The sequence below is a fragment of the Athene cunicularia genome, assembly GCF_003259725.1.
Source record: "Athene cunicularia isolate RWA chromosome 3 unlocalized genomic scaffold, athCun1 chr3_part1, whole genome shotgun sequence".
In the NCBI taxonomy this organism is placed as follows: domain Eukaryota; kingdom Metazoa; phylum Chordata; class Aves; order Strigiformes; family Strigidae; genus Athene; species Athene cunicularia.
In genome coordinates, this window is record NW_020799097.1 from 117568316 (window position 1) to 117584634 (window position 16319).

Sequence of the window (16319 nt, forward strand, 5' to 3'; positions counted from 1 at the left end):
AGATCCACAGGGATTTTTCTTTTATTGGACAGATCAAAACAAGGTAAGAGAGAGGCTTCCTTCTCCAGAATGGTTCTTTCTGTTTTCTGTGGTGTGACAGGCAGGCATCAGGAGGCTTTGCGTGCCAGTCTTGGCACAGCAGACAAGCATTACATCAGCATACGTTCCTCTGCTCTTCTGGGGAGCAAATACAACAGGCCTGTGGCTCGTCCCTGGTGCACAAAGCATGGAGAGTTGGATGGCAATGTCTTGAAAATTTCCAGCCGTGTTAATGATCTGATGACCGGTGAGGTGTATAATTGTCCTGGTTTACAGGCAAGGATCCATTTGGGATGCTTTTATGGTTCATAGTTGGCTTGTGGTTTCTCTGTCTTCCCTTCTGTACACTGAGGATGTTGCCGTGGTGCATGGCAGACCCAGGATTCCCAGAGGCCAGATCTCCTTTTGAATTCTTCCTCCTGAACAGCCGCATGCTCCCTGGCCATGCCTGGTGGGCTACGTCACAAAGTTCTTACTAATCCTCGCTGGACACTTACTTTCTTTCAAAAACATTCCGGCATGCTTAGATCACTGTTACGGCTGGGGAGCTGTTGGGAAAGCTCATGGCCTGATTCATTGCTGCGTTACTCCGGTTTCACATCCGTGTCACCCCTTGAAATCAGCACTGTCATGTTTCCAGCTGTTGGGAGACTGTGGAGCTGCACTGGGGTGAGGAGTATCAGTACCCTCAGCAATTTGGTGCAGTTTGTTTCATATACCGTATCAGACATATAATAGAAAGTTATTGGTGAAATTGTTATAGCAAAATACTGTATCAAAACTAGGAACTGAATGAGCTTCCTCCTTTTTTACAGATGAATTTTCAGGTGCTTATGAAGTAAGGGCTTGTACCAGTTCCCTGTTGAAAACAGTGCTAGAACTTGGTAGTGCTTGAGCTTTGGCCTTGTGTTGGAATATATCCAAAACGGCTAAATACCTACTTGTATTCTGGCTATGGAAAGCTGGTTTACCAGTTGTGTAGCTGTTTTTCAGGAGTTTCTGTTGATTTTATGTTTAGATACCGGTGCAAAAATTGCTTGAGGAGGTGGCAACCATTAAATGCGCAGACGGAACAGGCAATTTGCTATTACATTAGATCATATTTATCTTCCTATGTTTGCTTTTTAGAGGAGATGGAGCACAGTTTTGAGTCAGTGTATTTGGAAATCATATCATGGAGTTATAATAAAAACCTTGTCTTTGTTTGTGGTTGGACAAGGTTGTGGTAGGTAAAAGTGGGTTCATCACTGACAGTCCAGAGATGTTAAATTACTGTCAAAGAAATGAAGTGAATGCCCTGAGAAGTTGAAGGCTGTGACTGATTTACACCAACCCAGTAGCTCTGCTAGAACACAGTATAGTCTTCTGTTTTGTTCCTTCCCTTGCATAAACTAATTGTATAAACCAAAAAATAACGGTGAACTTTGTAATAATAAATGGAAACCCAGAGTTGATTGGAGTGTTTATTTCATTTTTAATATGTTTGACACTAAGACCTCCTTCAGTTTCCTACTGTTGTCTGTAAAAACAATGTCTTGAAGCAGCTCTGTGAAAAATAGCTATTTATAGAATTGTTGTTCTCTGATTGGTGAAAAAATGTATTTGTAATGCTCAGAGCACTTTCTAAAAGGTTGGATATTTGTACGAGACACATAAGTGTCAGCTTGATTTTTAAACTTGCAAATCAAGCCTCTGCAAAGGGCAACAAGAGGGATTTTTTTTCTGGTTAATAATTCATGACAACTAGGTGAAGCTTGTTGTTAAACCCCATCCTAGCAGTGTCTGTCTAAAGAAAGTAAATATATTTTTATTGGGGTGCTGAAAGTGCAAGAACTGGGAAGGAAATGCCACTTTCTGCTTTTCATGTTTATTGTGAAATTACGAATATGTTAAAGTGGAGGTTGTATAGGAAATTTTCTTCAATTTCTTCTCTTTGTGTAAAGTGATCCTGTGATGACAGTGGAACTACGTGAAGAAATAATAGCAGGGCAATGTAAACTCTGTGATTGCTTTCTCTTTTTTTCCCCTAATTATTATTTTTTTAAGCATTTGCTTTTATCATAATCAGGGCCAGTTATTTTCTGCCTATGGAAGGATAGGCCTTGCTAAACAAAGGGATGAATCCAGAGAAGTCTCTCTGCCAGCATCCTTGGCCAGACACACTTTCCTGGGAGCTGACTATGAACAGGTGTAAAGATGAGGCATGAGTAGCAGTCATTTTTCTAGCCATTTAACTGTCCCAGGTGCTGGTCGCTCTGCAAAGCAGTAAATTACTGCCTGGATCATGATACGGCTTTTAAATTAGGAATCTGGCTCCTTTGGTTGCTGCTGCCTTATCAGTAAAGTTATACAAAAATGACATGAATCACTGGAGGGGAAAAAACAAACAAAACAAAAAACCCCACTCCCCTGTGCTTTTATTTAGCTTAGGGAAGTGGCGGTTGTAGCTCTGCAGCTTTCTCTGACTTACTGGCTGGTTGAGCTGCTTCTTGCACTGTTTTCTTATTCCCTTCCTTTTCTCTTTCTTCTCTGTTGCAGAGAAGGGAAAATAATATGTAGCATCTGTTGTCCAGCAGTATACCTGGACAGTCTTTTAGATTGTGCTTTGTGCAGTCAGAGCTCAAAGTTCCTGGTAAAGATGCATGTTGAGTGCAACACTCCATTAGTATAACTGACCCCATCTTGTGGTTCTCCATGGATCATCAATCCTTTCAGGGTTTCCAGCCTAACTGGTGCGTTTGGATAATGCTGTAGTCGAACAGATGATGGGTCAGAAAGGCTGCCAGTGAAGTCACTCTTACCAAGAAGTTTTATATATGTGACCAGTGTGGACTCTTAACTTACTGTCCCCTGTAGCTTTCTGATAAGTAAGTTAGTAGCAAATTTCATAGTTTGTTTGCAGGAGCAATATACTCATAATAAGTCTGTAGTTTCAGCCCTGTGAAGTTCTGTCCCACTTAATGTTATGCTGAACGGGAAAGACTGTAAGGGTGGCCGTTCTGGTGGTATGAGGGGTCAGTGGCAGCCAGGCTTAGTGGTGCCATCTTCTCACTTGCTTCTAAGAGCAGGAATGGAACTTTGAAATAAGACAAACGGAAGAGATAGAGAGCCCCCAGAAGCCTGTTTTGCAGCAGAGTTGCCATCTGGCAACTTACAGGCAAGGCAAAGAGTAAACTAATTGCTCAAGACTCCTTCACTGCAAAATAAGTATCCATGTATCTTGCTCATTTCTTCATGACTGTGTGTGATTTGACCTTTGAATTATGTTTGGGCTGGCTCCGATGCGTCCTGCCAGGTACGCAGGTCCAGCACAACTGCTTTTGGACGTGAACAAGAGCTGTATTCAAGTGGTTGATCAGACTTCTCTGATGACTTTATCAGCAGAGTAAACAGTACCTTGTGATGGAAATGTATACAGGTTCTTCCGAACATGTGCCATTTCTTTTTGATTTTTAAGTGCTCAGTTCACCTTCGCTGCCCATCTTACTATGGTCATAGCTGCAGAGAAGGTCTGTTGAGCAAGTTCATTTAAGCTCCGATCTTACAATTTGGTAATAGTAATGTGGTATCCTGCAGTTTGACGTGCTTACTGTGTATTTGTGTATTTAAGTATATTTTGCTGTCACCAGTAAAGATAATCCTCCAAAATGAAGTTGTATGAAGCATTTTGCTATCTTCTGATAACAAAAAGGAAATTTAAAACCTTTTGTTTTAAACAGATGGCAGGACAGCTTTCCAATTTTAATTGTATTTTTCAGTATGAAATTCTTTTATTGCTGAAGGTTCTGGAATATTTGCTTCATCGGTATGCAGAGTGCTGGCTGATTTCATATTATTACTTGAATGATTCTTAACATGAGTTTTAAAAAAGAAAAATTAATTAATGTGACAAGCTAGCATCTGTTACATATCTTATTGTTTCTGTAATGTTTCTTAACTATAGCAAAACCAGACAGTATTCATTGCATTGTCTTTTTTTTTTTTTTTTTTTTTTTTTTTTTAATTAAATGGAATGCCATTTCTTCCACTTGTTCTTATTCTGGTCATGAGTGTTGAAGAAAGATAAATCACAACTCGACCAGGTGAACAGAAAGTCTGCTAGAATAGAAAGGAGTGATAATAAAAAGCGTTTCTCAGGAGATGAGAAGAGAATGGAATCATTTGGTGTGTTTAACCTAGCTAGCAAAGCAAAGCCAGAGAAAAACTGTGATTCTGTCTATGAATAAATATATCCATGGATGCACAGGCAGAGTGGGAGAAGAAATATGTATTGTCAGATAGTTTGTGCATTATTATTTTTACATCCTTTAGCTGGAAGTTATGTTGGACAATCAAATGGATGTCAGGAGAAGACTCTTGACTCAGTGTGGTTCTGACACTGCCCAAGTGAAAGAGTAAAAGGAGGAAAGCAACTAACTGCTTTTATGGTGGAGCCATTTAGTTTTTTAAAAGACTGAGGATGGTGTGGTATGCTGTCCTCTTCATCTCAGTAGCACATACTGATTTATTCCAATTTATTTTTAAAGTTAGGTAACTACATCGACATGGCAGCATGCTCAAAACACAGAGTATGCAGACCCAGTCTTGTCCACAGCACCATGGAAAGAGATCAGCTAACAGTCTGTGTCATGAAATTTAAGCATAAGCATCCAGTCCTGGGGTCTGAACAGCGATTTCTCATGCCTTCTGCAGAAATGCCGTTGTAAATGGATGGTGATCCCATTTGTCCAAAGGAAGTTTGTGCTGAGAAACTACTGTGAGTGCTGAGGTGATACTTGCTCTGTAGGAGGAGAAGTTGTGGCTGAAGCTTCCCTCCTCTGCTGGTTGCAATTAGAGCAGTACCACAGCCTAATCAAATGGTTTAGCAAGACGGAGTCCCTGCTTCAGAGGCTCGCTTGCACAATTCATACCTCAAGCTTTTATGTGTTTATGAGAGAAGGTGGGGTGGTGAGACCACAGTGGTACAGAAGTAACTACAGGCAGCTGTTTCCCCCAGCTCTGGCTTGTTCAGACTTGACAGGCTGGGGATGTCTGAAGGCAGAGAGACTCAATCTTGTACAGCTTTTTAGTAATGACAGTTTTGCAGTTTTCAAGGGAAGGAGTCGGGGTAGTTTCTCCTGGTACAGGTATAGGCCTGTGTTTATGTGTGAACATCACTGGCAGAACTGGTACTAATATGCTGTAGCTTAACCACAGAATGTGAGCTTGCTACATGAGCCTGTAGCAATAATTCTGCGCCTTGAGCTGGAGCTTTCTCATTTAGTGAAGCTTCATGAAATGGTTCCTTAGGATAAAGGAGAAGAGGATTTTTCTGACTTGGAAGGTCCTTTTCCCTCTTGTGTCCTGAGGTGATCATGAATTTCTTGGGGCCTGAAAACCCAACACAGACTGCAGTGAATGTGTGAAGTGCAGACGAGGGCTGCAGGTAGAATTCTGTAGAATTAGGCTTGGCTTCAGTACATTTATAAATTCTGTGTCAATCCCATTGCTCTCATCCAAATGAAAGATGATGTGGCATTTTTCCAGCTGCTGGGGATCTTGGCTGTGTTATTTAAGAGAGTTCTTTTGTGTCTATTTTGCATCGGGGCTTTAAAACAATTGGGTCAATATTTGTCCTGCCCTATGGGTCAAAGATCTTTTCATTACATCTGTATAGTTTTTACAGTACGTTTGACAAGCACACAATAAAGGCTGAAGTTAATATATCAATATTTAAAATATAGCTAATAATTTAATGAGAAGAATGTAATATTTAATAGTACTAGGTTTAAAAATACCTGCTCCAAACCCCAACTGTTTGGCTTAATTTCTTCAAGAGCAAGGTTACTCAGTGATGCATCTCACATCTGAAAACATCCAAGAAGTACATCATTAAAGATGTATTCATGCTTCTCTTTCCAGCGTGTAAAAGGAAAAAAAAAAAGCTGAGTAACTAAACCCTTTGAAGAACTGAGATTGTAAATATTGTTAATTGAATGAGAAAAGATGGTGCATGTCTCTTCACATAAGAGGTTATTTTAACATGTACAATGAATAACTTGCTCCTTTTCCTCATTCTTTAAGCATTTCAGCAGTCAACATCTCTTATTGTTAATTCTGTTTGATAATGGATATTGGATACATGGGCCTCTACCACGTGGTTTGTTATACAAATGGATTTACCTTTTCTTTCAGTGCAAAACACAGGAGTTGGAATGACTTAGATCCATGTACCACACTGACATTCTACCAAGCACTGAACAAGACTTGTATATTGAGGTCTTTATGTAGTGGAGGTTTTTGCTGATAGTAGCAAATTCTGTATTAGGCGGCTTGTGTTCTCAGTGCTCTAGTACTCATGGTGCTTCTTTGTGGGCTCCTGTAAAAACGTTCTGTATAATCTACATATGCACATTGTCTAGTGTCAAAATGGCATGGGCAGAAATAATACCAAAGGGATAGACGTTTCTTACCAGAAGGACCCTTTTGATACCCGACTATAATCCTTTCCTGCAGAAGGGGAAGTTAAATTCATTCCATGAATGAGGTTGCTCAAGACTTGCTCCCTGGGGCATTGTTCCTTTATGCATTTACTTGCGTGGGTGAACTGAGTGCAAAGTTACAGGTGGATTGCCTCTGATTTTTGAGGGCGGGGGTTACTCACTATATTTTATTTGGAACTTGAAGGAGTGAGAGGTTTCAGGCTCTTGAAGATGCAGGAGACCCTGTGGAGGTAATGCTAGTCTTTTGGCACAGATAGATGGAGTTGGGTTGGTATCTGTTTTTCAATACAAGTCACATGCTGGAAGAGATGACACAGAGTAGTTTTCTCTGGAAAGCTGGATCAGGACTCCCCTGGGACAAAGAGTTGGGGTGATACAAGGTTTTGCTTCTCAGTGACACTGGAAACTGGGAGTGAACGTGAAGCAGCTAGTAAAATAATAGTGGTGGCACAGCAAATAATCTGGGCCTTTGTCTGGGTTTTGCAGTCTTTTTGATTGATGTATTTGAGGTGTAATGTTAGGAGCCACCATAGTGACATTAGAAACTTGAGACCAGGGATGATGTTGCTGGAAGGCAAATGGAATTTTTTGGGGTAAGAAAATGACCCATAAATATTGACATCCAAAGTTGTGTGGCTATCAGGTTTTTAATGGGAAACAGAAGAGAATTTCTTCAAGGATGCAACTGCTTGCTAAGAGACTGTTGTAACCATTAGGCTAAGCAGTGCAGAAATCAGGTGAAATCCTAAAGGCGAGTTCTTCCCCCGGTGAAGATGCAGTTATGTTATATGCAGCATAAAAGTCAGCTTGGCAAAAGTAGTGAAGCTAACTGATCTGTAACATGAGCTCTGAGGTCCTGATACTGGCTTGGAGGAGCTGAGCATAAAAAGTATTCAAAGGCTGAGCTTCTGCCTCTGATAGCAGCCCAAGCAGTAATCCTGGAAAGTTCACCCGTGTGCATTTGCTTTCTCTTTAATATAGAAATAACTCCTCACCTGTACCTGTAAAGGCAGTACCTAGGAGTTCAGAAATAAAAACCAGTCCATGAGCTAACACCCATACTGATAGGTCCATGGTGGAAATGGTGTGCCAGTGCCCTTTTCAGTGAAGAACGCTGCCTCCTTGCTGGCTTATACTACAGAAATTGCTGTATTTTGAAGTGAGGAAAATTTCTGCCTCAACAGTTAACACAGTAGGGGAGTCAGCCTAGCAACAGTTCATGGTCACCTGAAAGTTGCAGCTCGTAGTTTTTCACAAGTGCTTAAAAATTGGCATGTGAGTGGAATGAAAGAAGACAGGGAAAGTGGTAGGGGATTGCCACGGGTAGTGAAAATAGGAGGAAATATTTCATGGAAGTCAACTTCCCATCAGACTGCTGATTTCATTTTTAAAAGGAAGTCTCTCTGCTTTCAAAACATGAAAATTGTTCAAGGCCCATTAGGGAAATGTTACTACATCAAACACGGACTATCTCTAATAAGCATTTCCCACTGCTAAATATCTCCCTTATTGTTGTGAGGGAGGCAGGAATAGAAAATTAGTTTTGGGTTTAATCCACAGCATAGATCCGGTTTCTGAAATGAGGAAGCCAAAAAACTTCAAAAAGGGAAGATGACTCTGGAGTCAGCCACATTTAGAATGGTTGAATTGTCAGGTACTGAGAACAGTCCTAACATATTTTGTGGTATGTAAGAATCGTATCCTTGCTGTTGAATTCAAAGTGGGCTGTGACTTTCCTATAAAGATGAGACTTTAGATCATTTTTTGTTTTGATGGGCTAAGACTTGGTAAGCTTTGGTTGTAGATAGTTTCCAAAAATTGGAAACTTGAGTTTTTGTGTAAGAGACTTTGATCTGGCTGCTGGAAACGGTTTTGTTGTTACAATTTTCAGCTTAAATATTTCAGGGAAGAAAACTTGTGTGCAAGTCGACTAGCGTACATTCAAGTGACTTCTTTAGTGGGTGTCTGTCAAGCTTTCAAATACTGTGTGACTTAAGTAAGAGTTTTCTTACAGTTTGCATCTCATCAGGTCATAATATCATTTCATGCAGCAGTAGATGCTAGGCCTTAGCTAACAGGAATGTGTGCTTTTAGGAAACAGCTGGGAGTTGGGAGACCTGGGTACTTGCCTCTTCTTGGTTGTGATTTGCCATAGCTCAGCTCTGGGCTGCTTGACCTCCCTGTGCCTGTTTCCCATCTACCCTGACTTTGTCAGTTGGAGAAGCCCTCTGTGAGTAGTGCTGCACCAGCGACAGCCTGTTACTGCCTCATGAGCACCTGGTACAGCGAGGTTCCAACCTCCGGCAGCAGGAGCGCTTTGGTGTTGGAGATGTTCATGTATTCTAGCCGAGAAGGGCTCCTGGTAAATGAAGACAGCATTGAGCAATGAGCTAGCCTTTCAGTCTGTTTTCTCCTCCTTAATTAAAAAAAGTCTTTTGTGTTCATGCCTGCAGCTTGTACATAGATTTGGTTGATGCAGCATCAGCTTTGCTGACTGACTTCTTATTAGCACGGTTCAAAAATTGGCTGCTAGGACATCAGCTCTCCTGATCATTGGGAGGATAACTGATGTCTCGGCATTCCTGTCAGATTGTCTTCTCTGCTGAAGCTCTGCCAGTTCTGATACTTCTCTTTAATGCTTCATATCCTAGCTGTTTCCCCTCCCCACCACGCTTTTAGGCTTTTGTGGGTGGTTTTGTTTTTAAAAGTCTCTTTAAGGGATAGTACACTGAAAATAATGACCTTTAAATAGCGTATATTCTGTCTCCAGACATGTGATATTCCTGTGTGAGCGTACACACTCCGCTGCTAATCAGTGTTATGTGATAAAGGTGTTTGGAAGTTTCGGTTTGGCGTTTTTGTTTGCTTGCTAGTTTTGTTTTTAAGGAGTTTGAGTAGTTCTTGAAATGCAGGTGACTGGTAAATAAGGCAAGTATTAGTGCAAAACTGACATTTACTTGCTTTAAGGCTTTTCAACATTAAAAATGTGGACTTGACCCTGCTTTCCTCTCTTGCCTTTTGCTTACCCCTGCAGTCTTGGTATTTTACAGCAGCTCTGCACACTTGGAGCTGGCATCACACAGAGCAGAAATGATAAAGCCCTTGGTCTGTATGTACTCCACCGTACAACACTGCTTTTCTGTTTGATTTGGGGTTAGTGTGTAACGACAGAAGATGCTCTGTAAGATCCTTTCCTAGGGAATCTTCTTTCAAGTCCCATATTCTTTGCTTTAATGACAACTTTTATTATATATCCCAAAACTGGGAAGACACACAAACCACCTCACGCTACAAACCATAGGAGCTTTAGGTTCACTGTGTGTGGCTGTTATTTTTGAGCATTTCTAATTATACAGATGCTGTTTACATTGCCAGTCTCCTCCAAATATTCTGCTGGATTAGAAGGTCTGTAAAATCTGCAGGCAGCCTCTGCCAGTGGCGTGTATGTTATCATGTCTTCAGCCTGGCTTTCTGTTTTCCCGGGGGTTTTTTTTGTGCTGCTGTATGTCCTCCACAGGCAGCAGTTCTATGAAAATTCTGAACTAGCTCTGGAGGACATGAAGCCCCCCAAAGAGGGGAGTCTGTATCTGAAGCGGCTGTGCCTTCCCCTGGCTGTGTGTTGTGTACGTGTGCACACGCATGTGCTGTCAGTAGGCAAACCTCTTTTTTTGCCTTTTCTGAGTTAGGGCTCTTCACCAGGCAGGAAATGAGTATGCATTACTTCTTCTAACTAATCTTTCCATGTAGGCACGTTTTCCAGTGTATTATGACTTCTTGACGTCATTGTTGATCATTCGCTTATTAGCAAAGAACAATAATAGGCATATGTTCTCCTCGCCGATACCTGGTTTATGACATTGTAGCTTTACTGATGTCAAGTCATTCCTCATGCACTGGTGCTGGGGGGAGGGCCTGTGATGTATTTAGGTTTCTGTTTTCATATCACAGGAAAAGTAATTTCCAGTATCTGAATTGTTAGTGGGGAGATTGAGCCTGCTTTTAAGACTGGCACGTGCCTTTATCCAAGATGCATTCTGCATCGTGTGAGAGGAACAAGATGTACTATTGTACAAGAGTATTGTCAGTGGTTGAAGAATATATTTAAATTCTGAATCTCTGGGGCATGTTAAACCCTTGGCTGTCCAATTAGCCCAATAACAATTTTCTCTGGAGTGGTATATATAACACTGCTATTTCAAGGCTACAGTTATACACCAAAAGTGAAATTCTACCCCTGCACCACGTCCCAAAGAGCTCTTGTACTGTCTGGGGGCTGGGGATTACCAGAACCTACCCTTGATTTCAAGGCCGGTCATAGTGTATCTGCAGAGCTTTACTGAGCCTTTTGCCATGGCGGCGGCTGCGACCGATGCAGACCCCATCAGACTGGTGGTGTGCTGCTGACTGGTTCACACTACATCCCTGCCTGCTCCAGATGAGAGTCTGCCTCAAAACCAGACAAGTCCATGGGTTGTTAGCTGATACCACACAGCTGTGCTGCCAGCTATTTCAAATACTGTTTATGGAAAGCTAACTCGCAGCTGACCTAGGCGAATGCTGTCTTGCTGATGGCAGTATGTTGAATAAACTGTGTGAATTGTAAAGTATTTACTCGTACAATGTGTCCTCTTAAGAGGACTATGAATAATTTGGACAGGTGGTTTACTACCCAGGGAGCCGGTTATCTCCGATTGATAAACAGCAGTAAGTGCTGTTTAACAAAAGTAATAATAAAAATATTGATTAGCAGCATACAGCGCTCTGGTACTAAGTGATGCTCATTGAAGCCCCTGTTAAAACAGTAATGAAATCCTGAAGGAAGATTTTGTCTTTTCTTCTAGCTGCTCTGGATTGACTCATGAGAGTTAGACATAAGGCCTTATTTAATAAAAAGTACTATGAAGTGGAACAGTAATGCCTGACAGTTAGAAACATGGCCAAAAATTACACAGGGAGTGCCATTAGAGAAACTTAGGTAATTTATCTTAGGCACTTTCAACGTTGAGACTGGGAAAAATAAGGAATATATATGTAAGGGAACTTTAAGAACAATATGGTATCTTACAAAAAGTGTCTTTATTCTGTAATTTCCCCCAAAATAAAGAAAATCAAATTGAGGTGTTTTTTTCTGCTTTTAATCCAGATTTGTTTGCTACATAATAAAAAAGGCATAGGACTATGTTGTTCTTGAAGGAAATCCTTCTAAATGAAGGCAAGACTTAGGCCTCCTTGACCTGTTTTCCCCCTTGCCACTGAAGTTTGTGTTGTGGTGGTGCCTCTTACAGTAACCTGCCAGGCGCTTCTGCCAGCCACTCCTCCATAACCACATCTTCACTCCATCACTAGCCCTTAAAATTTCCTAACTATGCTTGAAGGGGAGCTGGCATCACGCGTGTTGAGCAGCAGCAGTGCTGTTCTAAGGACAGTCTGAGTCTTGCAGTTGTCGTCCCCTTCTTAGCAGTCACACACTGCAGTAGAGGACTAGACTAGATCATTAAATATTATCTGTGGTTCCCCTGCCCCAGGAAAATAGCTGGTTGTTGTGATACTTTTGGGAGTGGAAGGTAGCCCCTAGCATGGGGCTTTTCCCCTGAAGAAGAATTGTCCTTGGTTGCAGATCCACGATGGGTTTTTACTAGCATTGCCTTAAACTTAGTATGAGTTTGATTATAATAATACAATCATCCGGAATTCAGCGAAGTGGCTAATAAGTAACTGGTACTTGACAACAAATAAAAAGGCTTTATCAACTGTGTTTTAAATAATGTGTCTACTGGTGCCCTGTAAACATTGTACCCAAAGGAATTCAGTAGACAGTGTGCTTTCTGTAGGTGCAAAGTACATCCCCTCTGCAGTGCGTGGTTTTGAGCTGGTTGTAAACTCCTTGGATGCAGAGTAAGTTGGCTTATTCACATAGAATGTTATCAGTAAGTGTCATAGTCTAAAATTACCTCAGATAAACCTCTGGCTTTTCATTGTACCCTTTTCCACACATACCAGAAGATCCAAACCTATAGACATTTTTGCCAGTGAGAGTTGCAGGGAAGAGCCTGTCGGAGATGCTGCAGTAGTACTCTTTGAACATAACGATGTCATACATACTAGCTGGATGATGTGAAAAAGCTTCTCTTATTAGTCTTGCATACGGTATATTTTAAAATGTGGAAAATCAGTTTGAAAAGTGCCACCGCTTTGCTGCTGCCAGAAGTAGGTTTTCAGTGTACTGACTGCAGATGTATCTCATCTCAGTCTTTTGCATATCAGTGTGTTGCATATCCAGATTTAGATCCCCTTTTCACATATGTTGAACTTTCAATCAATATTTTTACTGAAATCAAGAAGGGTACACAGGAAGAGGGCGTAGGTAAGATAAAGAACGCTGGAGGTCAAGTCAGCCATTCTGACTGAAATATTTGCACTCATCTCCATAGTGTTCCTACATTTCACTGACAAAAGTCATTTTGGCTTCATAGCCTTTGTGTGAGGGGAAAATTATCTACCCTTTTGTAGTACAGTGGCAGGGGAAGTATCTTAGCCTCTTCAGAAGCCCTGTTGCAAAGCTGGTTGTTGAAAGAAGATCTCTTAATTCCTTGAAAATGCCCTTCTCTTATGCTGCTTCTCAGTCAAGTCATTTCATAATTCAGAGTGAAACACCCTCCGCCCCCAGCGTGTCATTCAGGATTTACTGGAGTTCAGGCAAAAATTGTGTGTCCTCCTTCTTCTCATTGCTCCTGTTGCCTCCAGTTCTGCTTCATGCAGAACTGGTAGGATCTGTGTACTCAGCTGTGTCGATTTGTGTCTGAGTTTCCTGGGCTTGTCCTCTTCTGTAATTTTTTGAGGAAATTTTGGCTGTGCAGGGGGATAGCTTTTGCCATTTCTTTCCTGGTTCCTGGGTGGGCTGTACAGTGCACACAGGCTGTGCAACTCTGATACATCCATGTTATGTTAAAACAGCTCTTCACAGATTGCCTTCAGAGCAGGTTTAAACTGTGAAAGAAACTTGCATATCCTTGGACTGGCAATTAGAAATGTAATTGTATATGACGTCACTTTGTGTCACCTTCTTTATAGTGCTCAAACACATCTATAATATTGTAGCTGAAAATGTGAGCCTGGAAATAACAATGTAAGGCTCCTCGCAGTGAAGAATGCAGTCATTTAGGTGCAGCCGTCCGTCTAAATCCTTTGGATTTAGGCTGGTACTTGGTCACAGCCACTCAGCAACTTCCCTGGGTTTATGCCAGGAAGATGGCTAATGGAACAATCTTTTTATGATCTGTTTAGCTAAATGGCTATAATAATGTGGGATATTAGAGTAACAGATGCTGTTGACCATCCTGCAGTAGATCAAAGTTTGTGTATACAGGAACTATGCACTTCCTTTCAGAGTCACATGTATAATTTGGAGCTTCTCATTTGTTGCTATGGTATTATATTATCAGAACAACGAGAAACAGAAGTGGTAATTTTAATGAATTAAGTCAAAAGTGCCAGTCTGCAGCAGTCTCAGCTCAGGGTCTAAGGAATAGTTCTTTGCTATCAGTAGTAACACAAAAGGGTGCTCTATAGATGACACTCATACATTGTTGGCATCTGAGGATTTCGAAGACTTGAAATACAAGTCCAAACTTGCTAAAATGGTCCTGTGTCATAAGACTTGGGACATGTTTGGCTCACATCACCGTGGCAATTTTGTGTGGCCTCAGACGTAGCCCCTGAAGCACAGATGACCAACACCTGGAGTTGGCATTTGGCTCCTGGGATTCTCAGGCTTGAGTCCAGAATTGAGCTTTAACTGCACAGTGCAGAGCGTGGTGGTGGCTGGTAGGTCACACCTTCTGCTTCCAGAGTGGGTTGGCAGGGGAACAGAAAAAGGGAGAGATGGCAATGAAGCATCCAGCTGGTGACTCTGACTCAAATTTATTCTGTGAACCTTTTCTTAAAGAGAGAGAGCAGCATATTTCAGATTTCCTGTTGTATAAAATAAAAGCAACTGACCAAGATCCCTCAGGGTCTAGAGAGACCTGCATTAATTCTGTACATTAGAATTTAATCTGCATGATGATGACACCAGTGTGAAAGTAATCTCTGAGTCAAGAGGGCATTATAAATTGGCTTGGCTTTATGTTTGGAATATACGTTGTTGGGTGGTCTGCATGTTCATATATGGATATCATTAATTATGCTGTTAATGATTTACAGAATTAGCCTGAGAAGATGGAAACAGGCGTGTTATGAGCTGTGGAATCATATGCCAAACAAAATAGCTCCATTTCAAGTCAAAGATTCAAACTGAAAAGGCTACTTTTGTCCCTATTTCGGGTCTAGTAAATATAAGACAAAAATGTCAAATCGTTTGAGAAAATAATTGCCTTGTGGCTTGCTGAATAAAAGCCCCCTTGTCTCACATCTGTGTTTATCTGCAAAGGTGGAGAGCTTTCCTTTCGCTGGCTGGGCAGTGAGCTCTTCATAAACACTGTTCACATGCATGGAGTTTGATTGAATATACCAAAAATGAGTTTCTGGTTAAAAGAGGTTTGTGCAAGGAGAAGGTACCAGGCTTTGAAGCTCAATAACATCTGGGAAATGACAAAGCTTAGTTTAACCAGGGTGTTTCAGCAGAATGGAGACTGGACTGAATAGAATTATCTGTGAGCCTCAAGAGGACGCCACTTAGGGGTCAAGGGGGTTATTACCGGTTAGTTGATACTGTTCAGCATTTTGGTTTGGTTTTTTTTGTTTTTGTTTTTTTTTTTTTTTTCCCCCCTTCTGCCAGCTTGCAAGCGATAATTTTCTGTGTGAGCATAGCTCTCATGGGCGGTGACAGATGATCGCTTGCTATCATCTGTCATTGCCCCCTGCCATCAGATGCACTAGGTTGGAGAGAGCTCTCAGAGGGAATCATGCCAGTCGACCTACGAATGCATCCTGCTACCACCGAGAACTGATTGTTGCCTAAGGATGCAACTTGCCACAGCTGTGACTTTGCTATTTATTATGGAAGGAAAACTGTCTGACCTGTCAACTGGGGGTGGTATTGTAAGGACCATGCTGCACATGGCCGAGGAATGGTTATGGGCTTTCTGCACGGGACTGGTAGTTGCCCTGATGGTTGGGATAGGGAGACTGTAGTTACCTCTTGTTGAATCAAGGAGGCCTAGGGATTACTGTGACATGTACCCCCATAAGTTGTATGGGCACTGGAGGAGATTGGACTACTTCTTATAGCTCAGGCTCCCACCTGCCCTGATTGTTAGGTGTGTGTGTGAGCTCTTCCTTCTTGAGAGTGGGTCTTGTCTCAGGACTGTTTGCAAAGCAGATATACTCCCTCATTTTGTTATATGCTGGTGTTTTTGTTTTTGTTTTTTTAATTATTTTTCATACTTGATTCTGTAGCTGTATATAAAATTAAATAGGCTAACTTGCAGAATCCTCACACTGAACGGAATGCTTTTGGAAATCTTGAATGTCATGTTTGGCTTCAGTTATAGTCATGGGGAGTAGGCATAGACATTAGTATCTGCTTACTGTCATGTAAGGCAGAATGAACAATTCTGGTTTAAATCCAGACTTGTTTGGATTTTGTTAAAGACAGATATTATGGTGTTATTTCTGTCTATATCTGTACTTTTCCCTGAACGTATTAGTTGAGGTGAAGATGCAGTACTCTCACCTGGATTTGCTTGAAGACATAGACTGTATTCTAATGTGGATTAATAAAGTTATGTTCTGTTTACTTTGGAGATACATCTAGACACAGGAGATAGGATTTGCCTTTTTTTTTTTCTTCCCCCCCCC

General features: G+C 41.4%; 1 protein-coding gene across 1 annotated transcript in view; it reads left to right on the forward strand.

The window, feature by feature from the left end:
- The window catches only part of PLCB1 (phospholipase C beta 1), a 397493-nt gene that overhangs the window by 281 nt on the left and 380893 nt on the right, over positions 1-16319 (forward strand). Inside the window, exon 2 of the mRNA XM_026844689.1 lies at positions 3-43. Coding sequence (XP_026700490.1) covers positions 3-43 — 41 coding nt within the window. The remainder of the gene's footprint in view (positions 1-2; positions 44-16319) is intronic.